At 43.6% G+C, this 24,931-nt stretch overlaps 1 protein-coding gene across 3 annotated transcripts in view; it reads right to left on the bottom strand.

Annotated features, from left to right (window-relative positions):
* Window positions 1-7,653: 7,653 nt before the first annotated feature.
* LOC308483514 (tetraspanin-15-like) overlaps window positions 7,654-24,931 on the bottom strand; it is a 94,760-nt gene continuing 77,482 nt past the window's right edge. For all 3 annotated transcript variants that reach the window (XM_081017545.1, XM_081017544.1, XM_081017543.1), the window contains 3 exons: window positions 22,249-22,302; window positions 21,183-21,299; window positions 7,654-8,184 (listed from right to left, as the gene is read on the bottom strand). In XM_081017545.1, the coding sequence (XP_080873671.1) occupies window positions 7,954-8,184; window positions 21,183-21,299; window positions 22,249-22,302 (402 nt within the window). In that variant the 3' untranslated portion in view covers window positions 7,654-7,953. The remainder of the gene's footprint in view (window positions 8,185-21,182; window positions 21,300-22,248; window positions 22,303-24,931) is intronic.

The raw sequence follows: 24,931 nt of genomic DNA on the forward strand, positions 1-24,931 counted from the left end.
ATATCCATCTTTACTGCATTATGGTCGGAGCAGGTCTTTGGGCAGATTTCCACTTTTCTAGCCTTAGGTGCCAGGCCTCTAGATATCCATATTTGGTCGATTCTTGTCCAGGTCAGTTGGGCTTCAGAAAAAAATGTTCCTTCTCTTCCCAGGGGGTTCTTTGTCCTCCAGATGTCAATCAAATCCATATTGTCTGTCATTTCAAAAAAAGTTTTAGGTAGTCTGCCGTCTTTTGTAACATTTTGACTTTGTGACTTGTCCATGTTGGTTGATACGACCCCATTCATGTCTCCCATCATAATGATGTTGTTATAGTCCAGATAATCCAGCATAGTCTCATGCAACTTCTTGTAGAATTCCGATTTCCCTTCGTTTGGTGCGTAAATTCCTAATATCAAAAGTTTCTCTCCTTGGTGTTGTATCTCAATTGCCAAAATTCTTCCATGTTCATCTTTAAATAAGAATTTGGGTGACAGGCTCTCTTTCGCATATATCACCACACCTCTCTTCTTTACTCTGTCCGAAGATATAAATTCCTGGCCCAATCTTTTGTTTATTAACACTTTTCTGTGGAGCCTTGTCACATGTGTTTCCTGTAAGCAAATAATGTCCAATTGTTCTTTTTTTAATATATGAAATATTTTCTTCCTTTTTTCCGGAATGTTACAGCCATTTATATTCCAGCTCAAAAGTTGCAGAGACATCCTGAATAAATCTGATTATTTTTCTAGGGGTGGTATCTTATTCACAGGATCTTCAGGTTCCACAGGTGCCGGTGCTGCCGGTGCTCCAGGCCCAGGGGGTAGTTCAATTCCTTTTTGGAGGTCCTCTCCGTATGTAGACAGAAATTTGTCTCTATCTTCCGGTGTTCTAATTTTGACCTTCTTCCCTCTAAAGGTAAAGGATATTCCTTGGGGGAATTCCCACCTGAAAGCAATTAAGTTACTCCTTAATAATTTGACAAGTTCAAAATAGGCGGATCTGAGGTCCAGCAGTTGTCTAGGAATATCTTTGTAGATTTCAATTCTTCTGTCCAGAATGTCCAGTGACTTTCCGTAGTGTAGGCCCAAAATCTTATCCCTTTCCTCCTTTGATCTCAATGTTATCAGGCAATCTCTGGGCCTCTCCTTCTTTGTGAATCTTCCAAGCCTGAAAGCTGACACAATTTTAAAGTCCTTTTCCTCTAAATTCCAAAACTTGGAGAATTCTTTAGTTAAAAACTCAGCTAGGTTGCCTCCTTCTGCTTCTTGTACCGACCTAATCCTTAGATTATTCTCACGGTTTCGCAGTTCTGTCATAGAAAGATAAATCTGATGTTCCCCTACTTGTTTGCAGAGTGGTCTTACCTCTTGTTCTAAATTTTCAAGTTTTTGACTAGTGTCCTCAGCCAATTTCCGATTTTCTGCTGTGGCCTCCGTCAACTGTCCAATTGCCTGTGTGTTCTGTGCAACTTGTCCAGTTAATTTATTTAAGCATTCTGTATTTTGATCAATCTTAGCTGTTTGCTCATCTGCTTTCTTATCCAAAGCTTCCACTTTCTTATCCAAAGATTCCAATTTTTCATAGATTTTCTCTAGAATAGAAGCAGATGATCCTGAGGCCATATCTTCCAATTGTAGCTGCTCTGTTTCTCCCTCCCTTGCCTGTGGCAGAACGGCTTCTTCTACTTCTGAGGGCAGAGTAGGTACAGATGATCTACGTATCTGCGAGGCTGAGGTTAGGGTTGTCAAAGTTGTTTGTCTAGTTCTTCCTCTTCTTCTTGTGCCACTCATTCCAACGTTATCTAACAGTCAAGGTCACGCTGAGTTATTCCCATGGGAAAAGAGAGGCCCAGAGAGAACAGGCGGCCGGGAAATAGAAAGTAAATGTAAAGTCACTGTTGTAAATCTCAAATCCTCTAGAGGGAGCTTAAGATGTCTTTAGGGAAGAATTCTAATGTAAATAGAGTCTAATTCAGTGTCCAAGAACCTTTAAATACAAATATTTAGCAGAGTTGATGTTAACAGTCACTTTGTTTCAACCAGTGCTTACTGGTCTTTCAAAAGATGTTTCAAAATAGCAGGTCCAAATACCCTCAGATTGTTACAAGTTCTGATACACAATAGCCAAATCTGCAAAACTGACAGCTCAGTCTCTCAAAGAGCTCAGGCAGCTCCGGACCCTGGGTTTCTCATTCCAATTGTAATTCCAATAGAAGAAAGGTAGATCAATGCAAATAAATGGTACCAAATCATAAACTTAAAGTCTTTACTTTGTATAGCAGATTCAGTGGGTGCTCAGATCAATAAGGTTGAAAGTTCTTTTTAAGCCTCCACTCCTCCAGCTCTTTGCTTTTTAAAGTTCAATGGCAGCGGAAGACGGACTTCCTGTTTCCACGTCTCTCCGCTTTCAGCCAAGTTCAATATTTTGATTTCAGCTTTTAGTCTCAAATTTAAGGTATTCAGTCTTTACTCACAAGTAGGTTGTTGCTTTCTTCCGAATCAAGAATTTGCAGGAAAAGGGATCAGCGCTCACCGGCAGCAGCAGCGCGGCTTCGCTCCGCAGATCGCGAAACGGCTCACAGCGCCGCAACCCCCCTCCACGTTCTGGAGCCCCTTACGGGGTTCCTTTACCGCTTAGGAGGTCGCTTCTGGCGCCCACTGAGCCTCAAGACCACAGGCTCTTGCTGCCTGTGGGTTTCCGGAGTGGGTCTCCGCTTCGCCGTAGCGGACGACCCTTTTCTGCGGAGCCTCCTCCTCGCTAGTGGAAGAGGACCGCCATTGCCGTTCGCGCCGCCCCCGGAAGTCCTCAAGGGACCTGGTCTTGGATACTCCTGGACCTCCACCTTCAGGCCTGATGCTGGACTGCATCCTGACTTCAGACTTGGATTGACCCTGAACCTCATTTCTTGACCTTCAGCTTTGGATCTTGGACTGTGGACTTTGCAGATGCCGATTGAGTCTCGGCTTTTGGACTTGGTCTTGGCCCACTGTCTGTCTGGCCACAGGATCAGCACACTATGGCCTTCGAAATCGTGTGTGTGTTGAGGGGGATTGCTGTTTTTGTTTGTTACTATCAGTGCTTTCTCTCTTTTTTTAATAGAAAAAAAGGCGCCGGTACTCACCATAAAGTTGTTACAGTAAGTGCCACACTATTAACATTTGAAAGTAGGTGCCAGTACTGCGTACCCTTGAGTAACCCCAGAAAAAAGCACTGGTTACTATTATATGTATTTCGGGGTTTTTATATTGTAAACTCCCCGGTGATCCTTGAAAGGCATTATAGAAATTTAATAACCTAATTTGATTCTCAACTGAAGGTTTCCCCCCACCCTTGCACCTTATCTGGAGTTGTTTTTTTACTCTTACAGTCTGCATTAGGCGCCTCCTAAACTGTTTCTTACCAGTTTTTGGTTAGGCTGCACCCTTGCAAAGTGAAACGGGTCTAATTTTCTGCCCTTCCAGTCCCAATGGACCCCAGCCAAGACGCTCAGAGGGAATATTCAACTGTGTTCCACCCTGCTGTTCTTGTGCATTGACTGGTGTTGCACGTGTATGGCTAACATGGTAGCACCACCAGGGCTGTCATGATTGGCGGCTGGCAAGAGAGAGTTGCCGGGGAGATTGTGGGCATGTCATCTGTTGCCCTGTTGCTTCTGCTAGTATTCTGCTGTTCTGCCTGGTCATGGTGATGGCCACCCTAGCATTGTCCCTCCTACTGCTTCAGCACAGCATTTAGATGAATGGCTCCAGCCCCACGTGTCAGAATCACTCCTGACTAGCTACCAGCAGTGCATTGCAGTAAAAGGGTGCCTTTATGAAGTTTGTCCTTGGATCATTGCTGAAATTCTGCCCTTTGCATTAATGGTTGGACATCACCATGCTTAGCATTAACCCAGAAATGGAAATACTCATTCAGCCATCTGCCTTCGTCTCTCTAGCATTAGTGAAACCTGGCAGCTTAGCGGACAAAATATAAAACACTGTACTATAATTATCCTGAGCCATTTACAGAGTGGTATTTTTGCCTGGGGATGACAAATGCCTGCCATTTCTCAGCCAAACATGACACACAAATTAAAAGTGAAGGAGCAGCTTCCAACCCCAAAGACTGTAGAGTTTTCTCCTTGTGAAAAGAAGCCCACTTGTTCGGAATGCAGAGGTTTGTGGAAAACAAAAGGGATTTTATTTCAGAGCCATCGGAATTTCTAGTCCCAGATCATAGCTCGTTTGCAAATGCAGTTTGTCCACCCTTGCTCATTGCTATTATTTTAAAGATAAGGCAAGGGTTGTTGAAGACAAACTGGTGAATCCACGCAGGAACTAAGAAGAGTAGGATTCAGTTCCACGGTCTAAGAACAGACCTGGGTTGATTGTGCTATTTGGGGATTAATATTTTCTCTGAAGATATTCCAGAGGAGTAGCAGTGCTAGGCTATGTTGCAGAAGAAGAAAAAACCCCAAAGAATTTTTTTGAATTGACTGGTGAATTTATAATGGCATGATCTGCAAAAGCTGATGCCATACTAAATTTGTTAAATATTTAAGGTGCCACAAGACTTTTTTTGTTTTCTCTGAAAAGCTTCACCTTGGGATCCTACAGGCTGAATTCATTCCTGCGCAGATTCATGTCCAGCTAGGTATGAAACAAGTGCTAAATGATTTATGCTGCTCTGCAGCCATGCATTATACATCAAGGGGCCTGGCAATGGAGGAAATCAAAGCTCCATGAACGCTGCTGTTTCAGCCTGACAAGGCAAAGCACCCACAGATGAGCCTTCATGCAAAACAAGGCGGAAACGACCAGTGGGAAACGGCCTCTGGAAATATCAGATGGAGACAGGCTCCTGAATAAAAATGAGGGTATTTTAAGAGCCCCTTTTATTTATTTATTTTAAAAATAAAGTCTACTAAGGTGGAAAGAAGAGGATAGGACTTAATAATTTACATGTAAGTCCATACACACCGATGCTTTAACATGTCGTCTGCTTTAGAGCCTTGTGTATTACATCTCAGAAAACCTGCAATGCAGCTTAGTGACTTGGTCTAAGACCCAGGGCTGTAGCTCAGTTGTAATAATAATAATAATGATAAAAAGTAAAAAACATGGGATGCGGGTGGCGCTGTGGTCTAAACCAATGAGCCTCTTGGGTTCGCTGATTGGAAGGTCGGTGGTTTGAATCCCTGCGATGGGGTAAGCTCCTGTTGCTCTGTCCCAGCTTCTGCCAACCTAGCAGTTCAAATCCATACCAACACAAGTAGATATATGGGTACCACTGTGGCAGGGAGGTGAACGGCATTTCTGTACCGTCTTGTTTTCTGTAATGGTGTTCTGTTGCGCCAGAAGCGGTTTATTCATGCTGGCCACATGAACTGGAAAGCTGTCTGTGGACAAACGCCAGTTCTCTCAGCCTGAAGTGATATGAGCGCCACACCCCATAGTCACCTTTTACTGGACTTAACTGTCCAGGGGTCCTTTACCGTTTTTTACTACTACTATTATTAATAATACGTTGTTGTTTTTGTTTGTTTGTTTCCCACCCATCTGGCTGGGTTTCCCCACCCACTCTGGGCAGTTTACAGCACATATAAAAGCATAGTAAAATGACAAACATTAAAAAATTCCTGATACAGGACTGCCTTCAGATGTCTGTTGTTGTTGCTGTTGTTGTTTGAATTTATATACTGCCCTATACCCGGAGGTCTATTTAGACCTCCGGGTTGTACTAGCCACCACTGCCCAGCCACTCATGGGGCTCCTGCTGCAACAAGTGAAGCTCCTTCTTTCTGTTCACTCCCATAGCCTGGTGGTGCTGAGGACTTCTAAGAATGTCAGGAGAACCCTGCTAGATTAGACCAAAGGTCTAATCCTCCAGCCATTTCTGCAGATAATGGCCAACTAGACGCCCCAATGGGGAACCCACAGGCAGGGTGTGAGTGCAACTCTTGTGATTTCCAGAAACTGGTATTCAGAGGCATACGGTTTCAAAATATGGCTGTAGAACATAGACCTATTTTCCAGGGTTAGTCCCAGATTTATAGAAGCCATCCCATTTCTGATTTGATCCCAGAATGTCCCACTTTTCCTTAGGACGTCCCTATTTTCATCAGAGAAATGTTGGAGGGTGTGGAGTTATGCGAACCCCGAACCAAGGAGATAAATAACTATACAACCAGGGCTTTTTTTCAGCTGGAACTCACTGGAACTCAGTTCTGACATCTCTCAGGTGGGCTCCATTGTCATTATAAGAGAATGAAGGAAGGGTTCATGGTGAGTTCCGGCACCAATTTTTCTAGAAAAATAGCACTGAAGGTGGTCCTGTAAAGGGAGGTTTTTGGTTTTTTTAATGTTTAATGTTTTTATATATGTTTGAAGCCAGAATGGCTGCGGCAACATTTTATCAGATAAATATTGTAGGGTGTGCTGGTAGTCATTGCAGACCCAATCCTCTTGTAAAGCCATCAAAGTCTGTGACCTTGTGGGAGCAAACTCCATCATTTAACTATGTGCTGTGTGAAGACGTAGCTCCTTTATGTCTGTTCTGAAGGTCCAACCATGAAGGCAAACTCTTCCATTGCCTCCCAAGACAGATGGATGCCAACCAATGTGAATGTTCCAATAGTCAGCATCATTAGATAGCTCTGAATTCTAGTAATATGAGAGAATGAGAAAAACTGATTTCTACCCACTTCCTCCAGACCATGCATATATTTTTGTGTCAAAGATGTTACAGTTAGAGCTCCACAGCAGCCCACATCAATGCTAAACACAGATACACATTTGCTAACAACATTGCTGGTGGATGGCGATATCCCTGGAAGGTGTACATCAGTGGTGAACTGGTTGTGGGTGAACAAATTTCAACTTGCTGCAGATGAGATGGAGCTGCTGGTGCAAGGGGTCTCCCCACTCCACCGGGAAGCTGGAGAAATTCCTGCTCTGAATGAGGACACAATCTCCTGTAAGGATGAGGTTTATAGTTCTGTTAGGTTTCGCCTTTTATTATTATCTGGATATCTCTCTCTCATAAAATGGTAGAGTTGGAAGAGACCCCAAGGATCATCATGGCCAACTCCTTCTGAGGTAGCTCATTCCACCGTCAAACAGCTCCTACCCTTGGAAAGTTCTTGTAATTTGAGCCCATTGGTTTGGGTCCTGCCTATATATATAATATTCGATACACACAAAGACCAGGTCAGATCTGTGCTTAATAGATAACTACTTTGCACCCATTTGGTGGTTTGGGAGTGTGCGGCGTGATTATTGCTGAGCTGAAACAGGGTCTTCGTTGCCAAGGCTGACACCCACTTTTTGCAACACTTTGTTGTAGTGAAATTGCCAGAGTGCCACGAGGAAATGCCCTTGATGTTTTTTGGCAGCACAGTGACACCAATTTACATGAAGACATGCTTGTTCCTCAATGATGCCCACAAAGGCAGATCTGATGACTATACAGCTATGACACCATCATTATCCCTGGTTGACTGGGTTTATGTAGCCTTTAAAATGGTGTGAAGTCAGAGCTGCAGATAAATACAGGGGATTTCAGGAGACCAGATGCATCTGGGTGAGAAAAGAGGAGCATTTTGGAATTTTACACGGGATGCAAACGTGTGCAACTTTCATGTTGTACCTGCTCCTACATTCTAGGATGCTTTCAGTGGAAGATATTGGATAAAGGCAAGACCATATTTTATTTCCAAAAAAGACATACAAAAAAAGTGTGCAAATCATAAAATAATACAAAATGCTATCTCAGGACACTCACCAAACCCAACTTAACCCACATTAAAACCAACCAACCACACCCTTCTGAAGACTGTGTGGGATTTTAAAGACATAGCACCCTTTGTCATACCTACTTCTTGCTTTGCTAATTGAAACAAATCACAATGCTACCCTGCATCTACGGATGCACTAAGCCTTGACCAGACTCTCTCAGAAGGCTGGTCTTGCAGACAGTCCCAAAATACAATCAAACTTTACTCTGGAAGATGTCATCATTTACTGTGTCATCCTCTTTGTCAAGGACTGGTAAGTAGCCACCTTCACGGGGCAAACACCAGCACCAACCAGCGCCAGTGAGGTCCAGAGAGGCAAAGTCGAAGTCAGTCATGTCTAGTGCCTTGAAATCCACAGTGTCCAGCCTGTAATGAATCTCGTTGAGCTTTTGCCAGTATAACCAGGCCATCACCAAACCTACTGCCTGCAAGAAAATATGGAGACAAAATTACTTGTTAACATGTGTGCTTTAAAATGCAATTATGACAGGGTATGTATGTGTACAGCCAGGGTTTCCCTAATACAACAGTGTGAGTATGCGTAACCCAAGCAAAGCTGCTTTGATAGAAGAACCTGCAGGGAAAGTTCACAGCAAGTAAGAACACCTGTGTTTACCTTCCATGGTCCAGCACAGCAGCCAACGTGCAAAAGGCAATGGGTCCATTTGGGCACTCTTGGAAGCTAACCTTATTAGCAGCAGAGGTACCTTTAGTCGGTCCTTGCAAAAAAGCTAATGCAATTCTAGGCTGCATCAGCAGAAGTCGAATGTCCAGGTCAAGGGAAGTCATAAAGGTAAAGGTAAAGGACCCCTGACAGTTAAGTCCAGTCACAAACGACTGGGGTTGTGGAGCTCATCTTGCTTTACTGGCCGAGGGAGCCGATGTTTGTCCACAGACAGTTTTTCCAGGTCATGTGGCCAGCATGACTAAGCTGCTTCTGGTGAAACCAGAGCAGCGCACGGAAACAGCGTTTACCTTCCCGCTGGAGTGGTACCTATTTTTCTACTTGCATTTTGATGTGCTTTCAAACTGCTAGGTTGGCAGGAGCAGGGACCGAGCAATGGGAGCTCACCCCGTTGCGGGGATTCGAACCGCCGACCTTCCGATCAGCAAGCCCTAGGCTCAGTGGTTTAGACCACAGTGCCACCTGTGTCCCTAGGGAAGTCATAGTCCCACTCTATTCTGCCTTGGTCAGACCACACCTGGAATACTGTGTCCAATTCTGGGCACCACAGTCTAAGAAGGATGTTGACAAGCTGGAACGTGTGCAGAGGAGGGCAACCAAGATGAGGAGGAACAGTTAAGGACTTTAAAAGTACAAACTTGAAGGCCTGGTACAAGGGAGTGTGGTGTGATGCCCTTACAGAAAAAACGACTCTCAAATTAAGAATGGCAAGAAGAACAAAGGAAGATACCTTTGTGGGAGAATTGTGGATCTTCATTTTGTTCACAATTTCTCCAGAAAACCAGAGATCAGTTTTGTTTATAGTAGCTTGTAGATCCCTTAATACCATGTTTTATAGATGCGTAGTGTTATTAGTTGTGATGTATGTGTGGGAATGTAGGTTTTCATAATGTATTTTTTGGGGGGTCTTTGGTTTATTTTATTTAAATAAGGATCCTGCGCAGTGGAAGCTCGTTTTCAAAAAGATTTCTCATATTGCTTAATCACTCTAAAACTTAGAGAAGCCCGATATATAATATTAGATTGAAAAAGAACTCCCTTTATAGCCTCTAGCAAGAACAGCCCAGTTTATGATTCAGTCTGTTAACCGTCCCTCTGACGTGGTAGTGCACACATCCCAGCTCCCTGAGCAGCGAGAGGTCCAAAGGCAAGCACCATGAAGGCTGTGCGGCACAAACCTGCTTGCATTTACTCAGCAGTAAGTCCCAATGCATTTAATGTAAAACTAGGGGTTTGTGCAACTAGCACAAGCTGGAATGAGCCTGGTGGGTGGGATTCTGGCTCACACGTCAACTTTAAACCATTGGGTTATGAAGCTGGCTTGTTCAACTAAGTGCAGCTTGTAATAAATGAAAATCTCTGGTTTGTATGAAGTAACAAGCCCGATTCTATGAAAGCAAAACTAACTTCTGTTGAACACTTTCCCCAAGGAATGGGGGCGTAGAAGCTCAAGACTTGCTTGGGTTTGTAACAGCTAACAGACGTAGTATTTAACCATGGTTTACTATTACAGTTGGTACCTTGGGATGCGAACAGGATCCGTTCCGGAGCCCCGTTCGCATACTGAAGCGAACGCAACCCGCATCTGCACGTCGCCGTTTCCGCGTGATGCCATTTTTACTGTTTGCGCATGCGCGCGCAGCGAAACCCGGAAGTAACGCACTCCATTACTTCTGGGTCTCTGTAGAGCGCAACCCGAAAATACTTAACTTGAAGCACATTTATCCCCAGGTATGACTGTACATGCGAATGCAACTACTTGCTTCACTGGGATTTATTTCTATGACATCACATCAATGGACTGCTGACATCACTTTGATGGACAGTTCTGCATGCACAGTGGATCCCTGCACTCAGCAGAATTCAACACCCTCGCTTCCCATCAGCAGGGAGAGCACAAATTCTGCTTGCTTCAGATGTGCACACAGTCACTCCTGTGGGGAACTAGTGCATATGGTCTATTCCTGCAGAAAGCTGTTCTAATCTGCTTGGTTTGGCTGTGGGCATCTGGCTGGACTGATCCCACCTGCCCATCAGCTGATCGATGAGGAGTTCAATCCTGCTCAGTCACTAGCTCCCTTCACCCCCGCTAGCCAACTTTGACAGGTAGGTGGACTCGCCCACCTCTCAAATCTTGCCCGCCTGTCAAAGTTGGCCCAGGTGCAGGGGGCAGGTGATTAAATATCTGGCCCATGGGGTCTAGAAGGTTTCCCATCCCTGTACTACAGTATACTGTCAGAATAACTGTAATAACTACACAAGGTATAATCCTGCCCACCCTTCACCATGTGATCCCAGGTTGAGTTGCAACAATTTAAAAATACAGTATTAAAATTAGGTAAAACTAAATGAGTAATAGTGCAATCCTATGCATAGGAGCCAACTCCTAGAGGCCGAGGAGTTTTTGCTCTCCCCAAATAAAATATTTGAGGGAGTCACTCCCCCCCCCCCCAAGTTGATGGGCATTGCCATTCAAATGGTGTGCATGCACTGCGTCATGTGACTGATTACGCAGGGCGGGGCTTACCCCCTCATGCTATGCATGTATAAAAAGGTAAAGGGACCCCTGGCCATTAGGTCCAGTCATGGCCGACTCTGGGGTTGCGGCGCTCATCTCGCTTTACTGGCCGAGGGAGCTGGCGTTCAGCTTCCGGGTCATGTGGCAAGCATGACTAAGCCGCTTCTGGTGAAACCAGAGCAGTGCATGGAAACGCCGTTTACCTTCCTGCCAGAGCGGTACCTATTTATCTACTTGCACTTTGACGTGCTTTTGAACTGCTAGTTTGGCAGGAGCAGGGACTGAGCAACGGGAGCTCACCCCGTCGCAGGGATTTGAACCGCCAACCTTTTGATCAGCAAGTCCTAGGTTCTGTGGTTTAACCCACAGCGCCACCCGCGTCCCCTATGCATGTATACTCTGAAGTAAACCTCTTTGTGTTCAGCAGGGCTTACTCACTGGTGTGCTTAGGATTGCAGTCTGTGGTGTAATGCTTGGGGCTGGACTATGGCCTGCTCAGCCATGAAGATCACTTCACAGGGTGAGGATAAAATGGGGAGGAGAACCATGTGACCACCTTGAGGAAAAGGTGGTATATAAATGTAATATTTATTTTTAAAAAATGTAACAAAAGCTCTGCTTCAGTGTATAATGTGCCAAACATAAAGAGCTGAGGCAGTGTTGGGTACCAGCACCTAACTTATGACAGTAAAGAAGGATTAGACAAATTCATGGAGGATATATTATATATAGTTGTGTGGATACACATGAAAGCTCATACCTAGAAATCTTATACTTAGTTGGCCTTTAAGCTGCTACTGGAAACACACACACACACACACACACACACACACACACACACACAGAGAGAGAGAGTGGTACCTCGGGTTAAGTACTTAATTCGTTCCGGAGGTCCGTTCTTAACCTGAAACTGTTCTTTTTTTAAAAAATTTTTTTATTCAAAGTTATAACAAAACATATTTTCCAAAAACACATCTTTCTTCCCCCCCCCCCATTTTTCCTCCCCCCACCCCCACAAAAGCATGTGAGCACAGGATGCTGCGTGAAATGGACCTTTGCCCAGATCCGTCAGCCAGTCTCTTCTCGTGTTCCTGCGTTCCAAGCATAATAGGAGGATGCAGACTCCTGAAAACAGGTAGCTTCCTATTATGTGGGCCGCTATTCATAACGCAGATAACCGTCTGGAGAAGCACTGACAGAGCCTGAGATTCCAGCAACTGCCAGATCACCCTAAAAAGCTATAAACTGGGCCTTTGTTATTTCAGATCAAGAGAGAGCTCAATATGGTATATTGTGAGCAGGAAAATGTATTCATTAGTGACAAACGCAACTTCTTCATTCGCAAAGTGGGCTTATTTATAACTTTCCACCTGATATCTCCCTTGATAACGGTCCCAATGTAGCAATTGCAAGCAATATACTATAACAGAGAATGTGTTCTGTTCTTCAAAAAATAATCAGGTAGAAGCTGTTAGCTAGGAAACAGATGCTGATGATAAATAATGATTGTAAGAGCATTAATCAGCACCATCCTGTGTGCACTAGGAACAGCAGGCATTCAGGAAAAATCAGAGAAGTTGCTTGATTTGCATTAACTCCTTGATCACTCCAGTGACAGCTTATTTGCAGGAAAACAGCTTGAACCAAATTCAATGAAACTATGGCATACAGCAAACACGTCTCTTCTTCCTCCCCCAGATATATTGTTTAAGAGTCACTGCCACCCATTATATGTGTGCTCATAATTTTAGCCCATAACATTTTAGCTCATAATTTTATGGTTGTGTACATGTCTGCATGTGTGTGCTTTAAAAATCTGCAGTGCCCCTTAGATTGGACAATCTTAGCCAGGGAAAAAATCAGTAAGTGTTCGCATCAGTCTATCATACTGCCCTCAAGTCTCTTAGAAGTTGTCCTGTATCTCCAGGTAATGACGTTTTTTTGATGCCACCAGCTGTGATGAAGAGCAGCTGTGATGACAATTGTGTTTGGCTCAACTTCATTCAGCTTTTCAACCTAGTGAGGTTCACATAAAAGGCACCTACTATTTCTACTTGCAAAGGGTAGTTGGGGATTTTCTGGTAATTGTCCCTGGAAAATCACCCTGCCTGGTTTTCTTTTCTTTTCTTTTGCCTTAAAAACCTTTGAAAATTGCCCTAAGTTGCACTGCTGCCATAATAAACACACCCCAAACTAAAACCAATCCCTGCAGCCTCTCATTCTTATAAAATACTGCTATACTTATAAGCCGTTCCAACTCTAAACCTCCGTGGGTAGCACCAGCAATCTGGATATTATTGTTGGTTGTACTCTGTGTATGTTGCCTTGGCAGGATCTTTGTTTTGAAAGATGGGATATAAAGAAACAAGCACCTGCATGAAAACCTCTACTTGCAACATAATTTTGGAGCCATGGATGATGACATTGTATTGCTAGCACATCTACCGGTATTTGCATACTTGCTGTTCTCCTAAGAAATTATTTCTGGTGTGGTAGGTCTTTGGAATCAGTAAGTTTGGTGCTGTGCTGAATTACCCAACAGGCAGACCACACATATTCTTAGGGATCCAGCAAAGCAAAAAAATGAGAAAATTGTGAAAGAATTTGACATATTACAAATAAAGCGGCTAAGTATGAAGTAATCACCATGGGGAAAATCTGATTTTCTTATACTCCACACTCCTCCCACATTTTTGCTCCTCTTTTATTACTAATATCCACCTAAACCAGGGAGACATTAACAAAATAATGCAAGAAAAATGGATCCTGTCATGTGTTGCACATGAGATACATTTCAGCACACATGTAAACTTTGTCATTTCAAAAAATAATTTTGTTGTTGTTTAGTATTGGTTTTATTTTGAATTACGTACAGGGGTGGGGCACCACAATCTTTTCTGTGCTTAGGACCTCTAAAGGTCTTTATAGAGATTCAGGGCAGATAAAACAAAGTCTTCATGAAGTGCATAGCTAAATGATGGAACTTGCTCCCACAGAGAGCCGTGATGGCCACCAAACTTGATGTCTTTAAAAGATGATTAGACAAATTCACGGAGGAGGAGAGAATGCTCTCGATGGCTAATGGCAGTGATGGCTCTGCTCTGCCTTCATAGCTGGAGGCAGCAATGTTCCTGAATACCAGCTGATTGAAACCACAGGTTGGGAGAAAGAGAGAGCTCTTGCCTTCCAATCCTGCTTGCAGGTTTCTCATTGGGGCATCTGGTTGGCTACCCTTGAGAACAGGATGTTGGGCTAGGTGGGCCTGATCCAGCAGGCCCTTCTTAAGTTCTTATTTCTCAATTTGGCCCTGGCTTGGTGAGATGCTTTCACGCAACAGTCAGTTTTCAGATTAATACCATAGATGGCTCCCAGACAGGATGGTCACTAGTGAAGACAGATTTGTGCAATGCATACAAGCTCAATTTGCTAGCTCAGAAGTACAGTGGTACCTTGGGTTACAGACGCCTCAGGTTACAGACTCCGCTAACCCAGAAATAGTACCTCAGGTTAAGAACTTTGCTTCAGGATGAGAACAGAAATCACGTGGTGGCAGCGGGAGGCCCCATTAGCTAAAGTGGTACCTCAGGTTAAGAACAGTTTCAGGTTAAGAAGGGACCTCCAGAACGAATTAAGTTCTTAACCCGAGGTACCACTGTACCTGCGTGTAACAGTGTTGGGTTTTTTGTTTTTTTAGCATAGCAATTATCAAGGGTTTGAGTTGCCTAACTTTAGATTGAATAAAATAATTTGAATTAAATCGAATGAAGCTGTGACTGATGGACACACACCAACTATTAATTTGCTCCAGGTGCTGTAAGTACAGCTATAAATTAGCATTTGGCTATAAAACACAACTGTGTCTATAATATGACCACCCATCTACGTGGAGATGTCACAGCAGAGGAGAAACACCCACAGTGTGGTCTAAACAGGTGCATGCAAAATTGTAGTTTCTGCTTGAGGCATGTTATGTGCTCTCCATGAACAGCGAGAAAATTCTGCTTTCCTACTCAGGCTCTTCTTAAGTCTTAATCTGGCCCTGGGCTGGTGGGATACTTTCAAGCAACAGCCTGTTGACAGATTAATGCCATTGACTCTCATGGCTGAGTTTAGCTACATTTGATTTCTAAAGGGCTCTCACTGATGTTTCTTCAGAGCTTCTGAACTGTCACTTTCTTGAAAATTAGATTTATACCAATGGCGATTAGTGTCAATATGAAGAGAACTAAGTGACAAGAGCAATATTTATTAAGTTAAGCTGAACAATTTCTGTTTCGTGTTGGCTTTGTTGTGTATAAACAATACTAATGACTTTCTTTAGTGCTAATCGATCTGGTAAACAGCCTTGTAAACTGAAACGGGTGAAGAGAAGAGTTTATATGAAGTGCTCTATCAATTAGACAACACTGTCTCTGTTAATTGCAAAGGAACATATAGAAGTCAGGAGATGGGCTGAACAATTAACTGCGGACAGGCATACCCACTTAACTATGAATTAACAGGTGAATGTTTTCACTGACAAATCCATTTACACCTGGGAGAAGCTGGGACGCACTCTTATGATAGTCACTGAATTCTTTGTGACAGTTCAAGTCAAAAAAATGGCATCTGGTTTTACATTACCCAGTTAAAAATAAACAATGGTGTGTCAAGATGAGAGCTCTTAAAGGTACCATGTGCTCCTCTGGTCCTATTTTGTAAAGTATATGTGTGAGACAACTGCAGTAGTGCTGTGAACAGGGCTTGTGTGTTGCAGGACATAGCCATAAGGACAGAAGAGCCTGCAGGATCAGGCCAATGACCCATCTAGTCCAGCATCCTGTTCTCACAGGGGCCAACCAGATGCCCGTGGAAGACCAGGAAGCAGAACATGAGCAGAAGACCACTCTCCCCTCCTGCGGGTTCCAGCAACTGGCATTTGGAATCATTGCTGTCTCCAACCGTGAAGGCAGAGCAGAGCCGTTGTGGCTGAATTTATCCTATCCTCTTTTAAAGCCATCCAAGTTGGTGGCCATCCCTGTGTCCTTGGGGAGCAAGTTTCCTAGTTTGACTAAGTGCTGCATGAAGAAGTCCTTTTGTTTATATGTCCCAAATCTTCCAATTGTCCTAAATCTTCCAATATTCAGCTACACTGGATGTTCATGAGTTTGAGTGATATGAGAGGGAGAAATAACTTCTCTCTGTCTACTTTCTCCATGCCAGACACCATTTTATAAACTTTTATCCTGTTGTATCCTTTCTATCAAAATGATACAAGGGAGCCATTATTGCCTGTGGTGTGCAATACATCACACTGCTGTCTCAGGTCAAACCCTGCTGACAATGGTGAGAAAAAAGGTGGTTTGGTGGGCCCAATCCAGCCCATTGGCTGTAGGTTCACCACCGGTATTTTAAGCTGTATGCAGTTGTGCACATCACAGCCTAGGACCCTCTTACCTACGGGACCGCCTCTCCTGGTATGCCCCATGGAGGACCTTAAGGTCCATAAACAGCAACACCCTAGTGGTCCCGGGCCCTAAGGAAGCTAGATTAGCCTCAACCAGAGCCAGGGCCTTTTCAACACTGGCTCCAGCCTGGTGGAACGCTCTGCCTCATGAGACCAGGGCCCTGCGGGATCTGATTTCTTTCCGCAGGGCCTGTAAGAGAGAGTTGTTCCGCCTAGCCTTTTGGCTTGGAATCAATTTGATTCCCTTCCCCTCTTTCTTTTTTCCTTTCTCCTCCTGTGAAGAGGCTGCATTTTAATGTTTTAATGTTGTATTTTAATCTTGTTTTTTAAGTTGTATTTTAATCAGCTTGTTTTTATTATTGGTTGTTAGCCGCCCTGAGCCCGGTCTTGGCTAATAATAATAAAATAATAAATAATAAATTTATTTTATTATTTTATTATTATTATTATTATTATTATTATTATTACCGAAGACATAAAACTGAAAATAAGGCAAGCTGCTGGTTTTTTTTTTTTTTAAATATAACTGTCTTCCCTTCATCCCTCTGCCCCACTGGCGGTAGCACCATGGGAAGTGCACCAAGGGACTGGAGAAGGTTAGGGGGAAACTCGTAGACAAGCTGTTTCTCTTCTCTTCTCTCTCCTACACTGTCCCCCACGATGGGGAAGCTCCAGGGGCCATCATAAGGCTCAAATACTGGCTTGTAGCTGTGGATTCTTACCAAAAGAGAATCATCTCCCTTGCAAAAAATTAAGAAGGATGCCAGCATAATGGATGGGATCAGTTTGAGAGCAACCAGTAGAGTAACACTTGCAATTCAACAGACCGCTGTGGGGAACAGACACTGTCCCCCTGGTTTTCACCTCCCTAACCCCCTACCCAGTCTGCCCAATTTGCATGAATGTTACCCAGCAAGATGAACACTCTCCTTCACTTCCTCTAATTTTAGGGATGGATATTGATGATTTGGAGAGAACACAGAGAAAAGCTTTTAAAACATTTTCTTTCTTTTTTTTGGTTTTGTTAACAGTTATACAGTCAAAGTGCACCGAGTCTTGTGATGTGTGAAGACCAAAAGGCCAGAAATTGTTTTTACTGTCCTATACTATTAATAAAGCATCTAGAATATGCTTTTCTCTAAAGCCATGCAGATTCTGGCTAATGCAGTGCAAGTTATTATTACTGCATCTGAATCATCTACTTAACAAAACTATATTGACATTTGAAGGAAGAGAGCTCAGGTTTGTTTATCTTGGCAAAACCATCACTAACAATTTTTTTGCTTAGTGTGAATAATGTGTTTATTGAAGCAATGGACAGTGTTCGGTTTTATGGGGTGCTAAAGAGCATTCATTTCCTTCTTTTAAAACACTTTGTTTTTGTAAATGATATGCTAAGTGCCTCCCTGTCACTTAGCAACCTTCCCTGATTTTCAGAAAGTCTTCTTTGAGGATTATAAGTGGATGTTAATCAGCTGGGGGGTTGGGGGGTTGCTATGGCTGGAGAGGACTTTGTGTGCTTTGAGGAAGAGAGACATTTCACCTGCTTACGTTAAAGGGAACAGAAGCAGTGAGTGGGAGGAGGATGGCATTCCCCTGCTTGATCACAGCAGCCATTGCAAAGGGAGAGGGCAGCCCCGCAGGGGCCGAAAGACCCCCCACTCCTCTTCTCATTGAAACCTTTCTGCTCCAGCTGGTCTTTGAAAGAATTCTGTTACTATCAATCAGTGCCTGGGTTTTCTTTTCCCCTCTGCTCTCGCAGTCCCTTTTCCTTTCGTGGAAGTCCGAGCAGGGACTGTCCAGCACTGGCATCCGTACCCTGTCGTGGAGACTCTTTCTGGCTGAAGAGTGGGATAGAAATTATTCAAAAAGTAGTGATGAAGGGGCTTGTGTGGTACTGCCCTGCACTCCACCAACTAGGTTATGCTATCCAATGCAGCCAGGGCGTGGCCTCACTGATTAGCTTCCAGAAAAATGCCAGCTAGCATTATGGCTTCCATTTCAAACCAGAGCTCAACGCCAGTGCAGTCCATGGCTCTGTTCCTGAACTGCTCAGAGCTTGGAGTTCCCCAGCTAGGCTGGAGCCCTGGCTTCCCTCAGCACTCTAGTCAGCCAACCTGCAAGCACCAATCCTGGTGCACCCAGCTGCGCCTTTTACCAGCTGCAACTGGTTTGACAGCTATGGCCATTCCTGGACTGGAAAACCTGGCCACAGTAGTTCACTGGTTACTTCAAGCTTGGATTACTGCAATGCACTCTGTGGGGCTTCCCTTGTGCTTGGTTTGGAAGTTGCAGTTAGTGCAAAATGCTGCAGCATGATTGCAGCCCTGTTTAGGGAAGCTTTTCATGTTTAATAGGTTAATGTTTAATGTTTAATAGGAAGCCACCCAGAGTGGCTGGGGAAACCCAGCCAGATGGGCAGAATATAAATAAATAAATAAAAATAAATAAATAAATAAATAAATAAATAAATAAATAAATATTAATAATTATTATTATTACTGGCAGGAGTGAGGACTTGTCAGCATAGAACAACTGTGCTCAGAAATCTCGGCTGGTTTCTGATTTGCTACCGGGCCAAGTTCAGGTCATTACTATTAGAATAAAGCCTTTAACAACTTGGGACCAGTTTACCTGCAAGATTGCCTTACTTCATATGCACCCATTCACTGCTTTGATCAGCAGAACTGGCTCTGTTCCTGGTGACAATTTGTAAGAACTCCCTTCCTGATTATGTCAGCCAGGCACTTCACTGTACTACCAAAAACATTTTTGTTTAGACAAGCCTACCCAGAAGCTTAGGAAGTTCATGCGAGTGTTAGTCAGTAATTTTAACTTTTTAAAAATTATAAATTGTTAATTTTTCTTATTGATAATTTTATTGTTTTTTGTAAACTGCTTTGTGGTTGTGGTTGTTTTTAGTCATCAAGCGGCGTATAAATGGAGACCACTCCCCATGCTTGCTCTTCAACTTTCGCATGTGGAAACAGCCTAGGCTTCCACTCCCTTCTCATCCAACGATCTGCCTTGGATCCTGGCTTGGATTGTGCATCCCCTGATGTGAGCTTCTGAATCTTCTCTCCCTCTAGAACATGAACCTGCTTTTGGCTCTGTTAGCATGAGGTTGACTCTGGCTATTCAGCCTAAGTCTCCAACCAGACTACCTGAAGACTGAGCCCTTGGAAGGGTGGCATCCAATGAATTCACAATTGTAGATGCTCAAAAACAGCCTTCCACAAGATGGTGCCCTCCAGATTAGGCTGCATCTCCCATCAGATCTACTCAGCATGGTGTGGACTGATGAGAGTTCCCATCCAAGACAACTGAAGAGGTTGGAGAAAGCTGCTCAACAAACTTGTGGAGTATTTGCAACCCTCCGAAACACAATACAAACCTCTGCTCAACTGGCTTAATATTTATTCATCACACTTATAGCCCACTTTTCCCTTCAAGGAGCTCAAGATGGCGCACACACTTCCTCCCTTTCAATTTTATCCTCATAACAACCCTGTGAGGTAGATCAGGCTGAGAGACAGTGACTAGCTCAAGGTCATCCAGTGAGCTTCATGGCCAAGCAGATTTGAACCCTGGTCTCCCAGGTTCTATTCTGACACTCTAACCACTATGCCACAACTGGCTCTTTAGGATAGTTAACAACACACATGATGTGCCTGCTTGTCACCAACATCATCATTCTTCATCAGTGTGAAGAGCCTGCAGCCTCTGACTCTCGTGTCCCAGTCCCTGTTGGATACCAAGGTCATGGCACTAGCTGACTGGAAAGAGTCTGTGGACACATTAAAAAAGGCTGTAGGGCTCCAACCACATACAGGATTTCCCAAGGCAGAATAAAGCAGTATTATGACTTCCCTTATGTTAGTTTCCTAGAGATGAAGAGACAGAGCAGTTTTCTGATGTGTAACAGATTGGAAACACAACTGAAAGCTAATGAAATATGCCATGGCTGTTACAAATGAAGAATTAATCATAAGTGGCTGTTAAACAGTAACAAGAGCATTTTTGGGTACATGTCTGAATAATTTTATGATATATGAACCAGAAGTATGATAAATTATCTGCACTGATCAATTATGTATCTGAATATGCCTTTAAAAGAGGTTTTACTAGATATGAAGGTTAGAATCTAGGAAACTTGAGGTCCATGAGCAATAAAACAGAAAGCAACAGCAGGAAGCCTTTGATTAAAGGTACAGGAGACCTGCAAAACCTCAGCTGTGCTTTGCCTACCCACTCTGGATAGACTGGAGTGCAATTGGGGTTTATTGCAACCCATTTTCAGTGCCACAAATCAAGTTGAAAAAACATAGAAGCAAACTCTGGCAATTTTTCCATGTTGCTATCTGGAGTCTCTGAAAAAACGAGGTAAGGATCAGAATTCCAGAGGAAGAAACCAGGGGCTGTCAGTTAATGGAAATAGCCATACTGAATAATTTGGTGAGGGGCTGAGAGATTAGATATAGTTATAATGATTTTTTAAAAATAAAATAAAATTTTATTTTGGTTGTCCTGCATTGTCATATGGGTCAATTAAGTTAGATGTGGATGCTGTTTTTTGGGTAATAATAATACTAATAATAATTTTATCAATACCCCAACCATCTGGCTTAATTAATGCAGAATTTTGTCTCTTAAAAAAGTATTTGGAATGTAGTTTCATGGTGATCTATAGCAAAGAAGTAATGTCTTCACCTCTGTTTTGGGGGAAAACACACACCTCTGAATACCATCCAGGAGCAGCACATTGTTTACATACCTGTGGAAACAGCAGAGAGCAAACAATTCCAAAAGTGGCTTCAAAATTGTCTTTAAGCCACAAGCCGACCGCATGGATGCAGCCACGTACGTGAATAGTGGCCACCAGCTCCAGGCGCTACAAAGAGAACAAATCACATTAAAGGCAATATTTTGAGTCTGAGAGAGCTGCGGTTGAGCTCTGTTCCTGTTTGTGGGCTTCCCCTGGGGGCACCTGGTTGGTCATCATGAGAAGAGGAGGCTGGACCAGAAGGGACTTGGGCCTGATCCAGCAGGGCTCTTCTTGCATTTTATTTTATTATAATTTTTAAACAATCCAACAACATTTCAAATTTAGCAATCAATCATTCTACCTATGACTTCCCCTCCCTTCCTCCATGGTTCCCTCAAAATTTCAATTTATGTTGCATATTATAGTTACTCTATACCTTCACCTTATCTCACAATAAAAACAAAAAGTTCGCCCCCACTGCTCTTCTTACTCAAATCCTATTTGCGTTCTAACTTTTTTACACTGCATTTTTAAGTATTCTGCAAACGTTTTCCACGGCTCTTCTTACACTCTTATTCCAGAAGCCAGCCAGATGCCGCAATGGGAAGCTCACAAGTAAGACACAAGTTCCAGCTTATGATCCCTGGCACCTGGTACTCAGGACCTCCCACTGGAGGTAGCCCACAGGTGTTGGTAGCCTTGTTCCCCATGAATTTGTCTAGCTTGCATTTAATGCCAACCAAGATAGCTGCCCATCTTGTGGAACTAAATTCCATACCTGAACTATGTGCTGTGTGAGGATGCCTTGCCTGTCACCTTTCCTGAAGCTCTCACTATTCGGCTTCATTGGGTGAGGACCTCGGTTGGTTCTACCATTACACAAGGGAGGAACAAAATGCCTCTTTATCTGCTTTGCTCCATGCGTATGTTTATAGCCTCCATGATGTCCTCTTCCCTTACTAAGTATCCCTTACTCCCCCCTCGTCTGCCCCACAAAGCACAACCTCCTCCCTCCACAAATGTCTGCTACCTAATGCCTGGCTCAGCCCTCAGGTACCTTAAAAATGTTTGTTACCTCTTTATTTAGTGTCTTGTATCCACACAGAGTGTTAATGACTTCTCCTGGGGCCTATTAAGAGAGGAGGAAGAAGATCCAAGCTCAATAACAGTGCAGGTGGATGGTGGGAATTTGTTGTTTTTAAAAGTCACAAGAAAGGTAAAAGAGGGTAGGATTCTCTCTCTTCCTCTTAAGACTTTTCACCAGACCACAAAAACTGTTGACAAACCAAGCCACAAAGGAGTTCAATAGAGGCCACTCTCTGACCTTTTGAACACTTGCATTTGGAGAGTCAGAACTTTGCACTGAAAGCATCTCAGACTCTGCAGCAGCTTTTAAGATGTCTGGAAGTCTCCTTTACAGATATATTTGGGTATAACTGCCAAACATTTTGCAAAATTCCAAACAGTGATGAGGGTGATGCAAGGGGGGTGGGGACAACTTGAAGGCACATCAAGAGTACATGTGGAAAGGTGTCTTTTTTCAGTGCCCCATTTGCTATTCACTTCCAGTATGCCACGTCCATTCACAGAATCATCAAACTCCATCTACTCCAAACTCCTCCTATTCATTCAAGAAGAAGGCTGTCCTATGGCCCCGTCTGCATTAGAAATTTGAACTATTATAACAAAGAATCCTGGGAGCTGTAGTTTGTTAAGAGTGCCAGGAGCAGTTATTAGAGGTCTCCTAACAACTATTAGCATCCTTGACAAACAACAGCTCCCACGATTCTTTGCGGGGAGCCCTTTAAATGTGTAGTGTGGACCTAAGTAGCTGGGTAGGTGGTGAGTTGTGATTATCTCTTTTTTATTTAAACAATTTATATGCCACTTAACTACAATAGTATCTAAGTGGGTTACAAAGATACTATACAAAAATATAAAGATCAGTTAAAAATACAAATTCCAACTTCAATTAAAATGCCTGCTGGAATAAAAACAGTCTCCAGTAGGTGTCAGAACTTCTGCAGGGAGGGTTCTGCTGAACCTCAGCTCGAAAGGAGAGCCATAAAATTGGGCCCACAGTGCTAAACACACAGCTACTAGTGGATATGAGCCACACATCTGATCATCTAATTCCTTATATCCCAGCCCAAAGAAATGCAAATTGCATCTTTTGATCATTTTCTTTCTCCTCCATGCCTTCAAGGCAGACTTAATTTTCATTTTCAGACATTGTCATTCTGACAGAAAAGGTTTTCCATAAATAATGATGTGTTACGTCTTTGCATAATCCTGTATTCCTTTTGACTCTTGCGGAACACAAGGCCCAGGAACTGAACACGCAAGTCATGGGCCTCCAGAAAGCAAAGGAATCCCTTTCCATTGATTTCCTTTGTCAGCCAAACACATTTGTAGTAGAGCCAAACAGAGCAGTAATATCAGTCCTCCTCATAGTAAAACTGAGGAGTTCTGAAGAACAAATAAGTCTAGAAGTGATTTTTTCCCTTTTCCTTTTTACTAACCACCATAGAACATGATTGAAACGCTCTTGGGCCTAATGCATAAGCGTGAAGTGACTGCGAATTCCTATCTGGGTTACATTTCAGGCAATTGTCCCTTGCCAATGGCATTTAACTTAGAGGCAAAGAAGGGAGGTGTGGATCCCAAGGCCAAAATGAAAGCAATTCCATTAAGGTTGTATCCTAGCAGGGGAAAGTTCAGGCATTGGTTCAGGGTAATTGTTACCCTGGCAGTTGCAGTAACAGGAATGCTTTATTTACCACAGGCCACGGGTGATATTAAATATGAAAGGTAGCATTTGGTTGACTAAGAAGGTGGGAGACAGCAACACAACAGAGGTTTATACAATTATGAAATGTGTGGAGAGATAAATAAATAATTTCCTCATGCTACAATTTGCCACAGATGAGAAGTGAGTGATGGGGGGCAGCCAGAGGGGCATAAGGAGGAGCTGAGCAAGCATTTAGGGCAGCAGTTCTCAACCTGTGGGTCTCCAGATGTTGTTGGACTACAACTCCCATCATCCCTGAGCACTGGCCTTGCTAGCTAGGGGTGATAGGAGTTGTAGTTCAACAACATCTGGGGACCCCACAGGTTGAGAAAGGCTGATTTTGGGTTTAAGAGCTGTTTAAGGAGTATGGTGTCCCACACAGCTGGCTGTGCCGTCATGACGTTGCCCTTGTGGCAAGATGGTGAGGGAGGCACTCAAAACCAATGACTCGTCTGGTGGGAAGCTTGGGGAAGGAGACTGAAACCCTATAAACCACAATGGCTTCTCCTCTGCAACCCCCGAGGCTACGTCGGTGCCATATGAGATACCCTGTGAGAAAACAACTCTGGGTTCTTCACCCTCCAGAGTTAATGCAGACCAGCTCAGACTCCCTCACTCATGATCAAATTGTGGATGTCTTGATTTCTGAGGCAAAGGACAAAATTCTCCACCCCCATTCAATGTACAAAAGCTGAGCAGACAGGCAACTGAACCTTGGTTACAGGCACAAGGCAGGGCCTCCAAAACAGGCCATATGCAGCTCTCTTCTCCAACATCTTGCTGTTCTCCACACACCCTGCCAGCATCTGGCAACTGACTAGTGGTAACTAACCCCCGACTAGTGGTAGGTCCTGAAAACTGATGCCTTGATATATACTGACCAGCACCAAGTGTGGTGTAGTGGGTAGAGTGTCGGGCCAGGACCTGGGGGCCCAGGGGTCAAATTCCTACTTGGCCAGTCTAACAT

Source organism: Podarcis pityusensis (assembly GCF_964106645.2).
Source record: "Podarcis pityusensis genome assembly, chromosome: 8".
NCBI classification, from domain to species: domain Eukaryota; kingdom Metazoa; phylum Chordata; class Lepidosauria; order Squamata; family Lacertidae; genus Podarcis; species Podarcis pityusensis.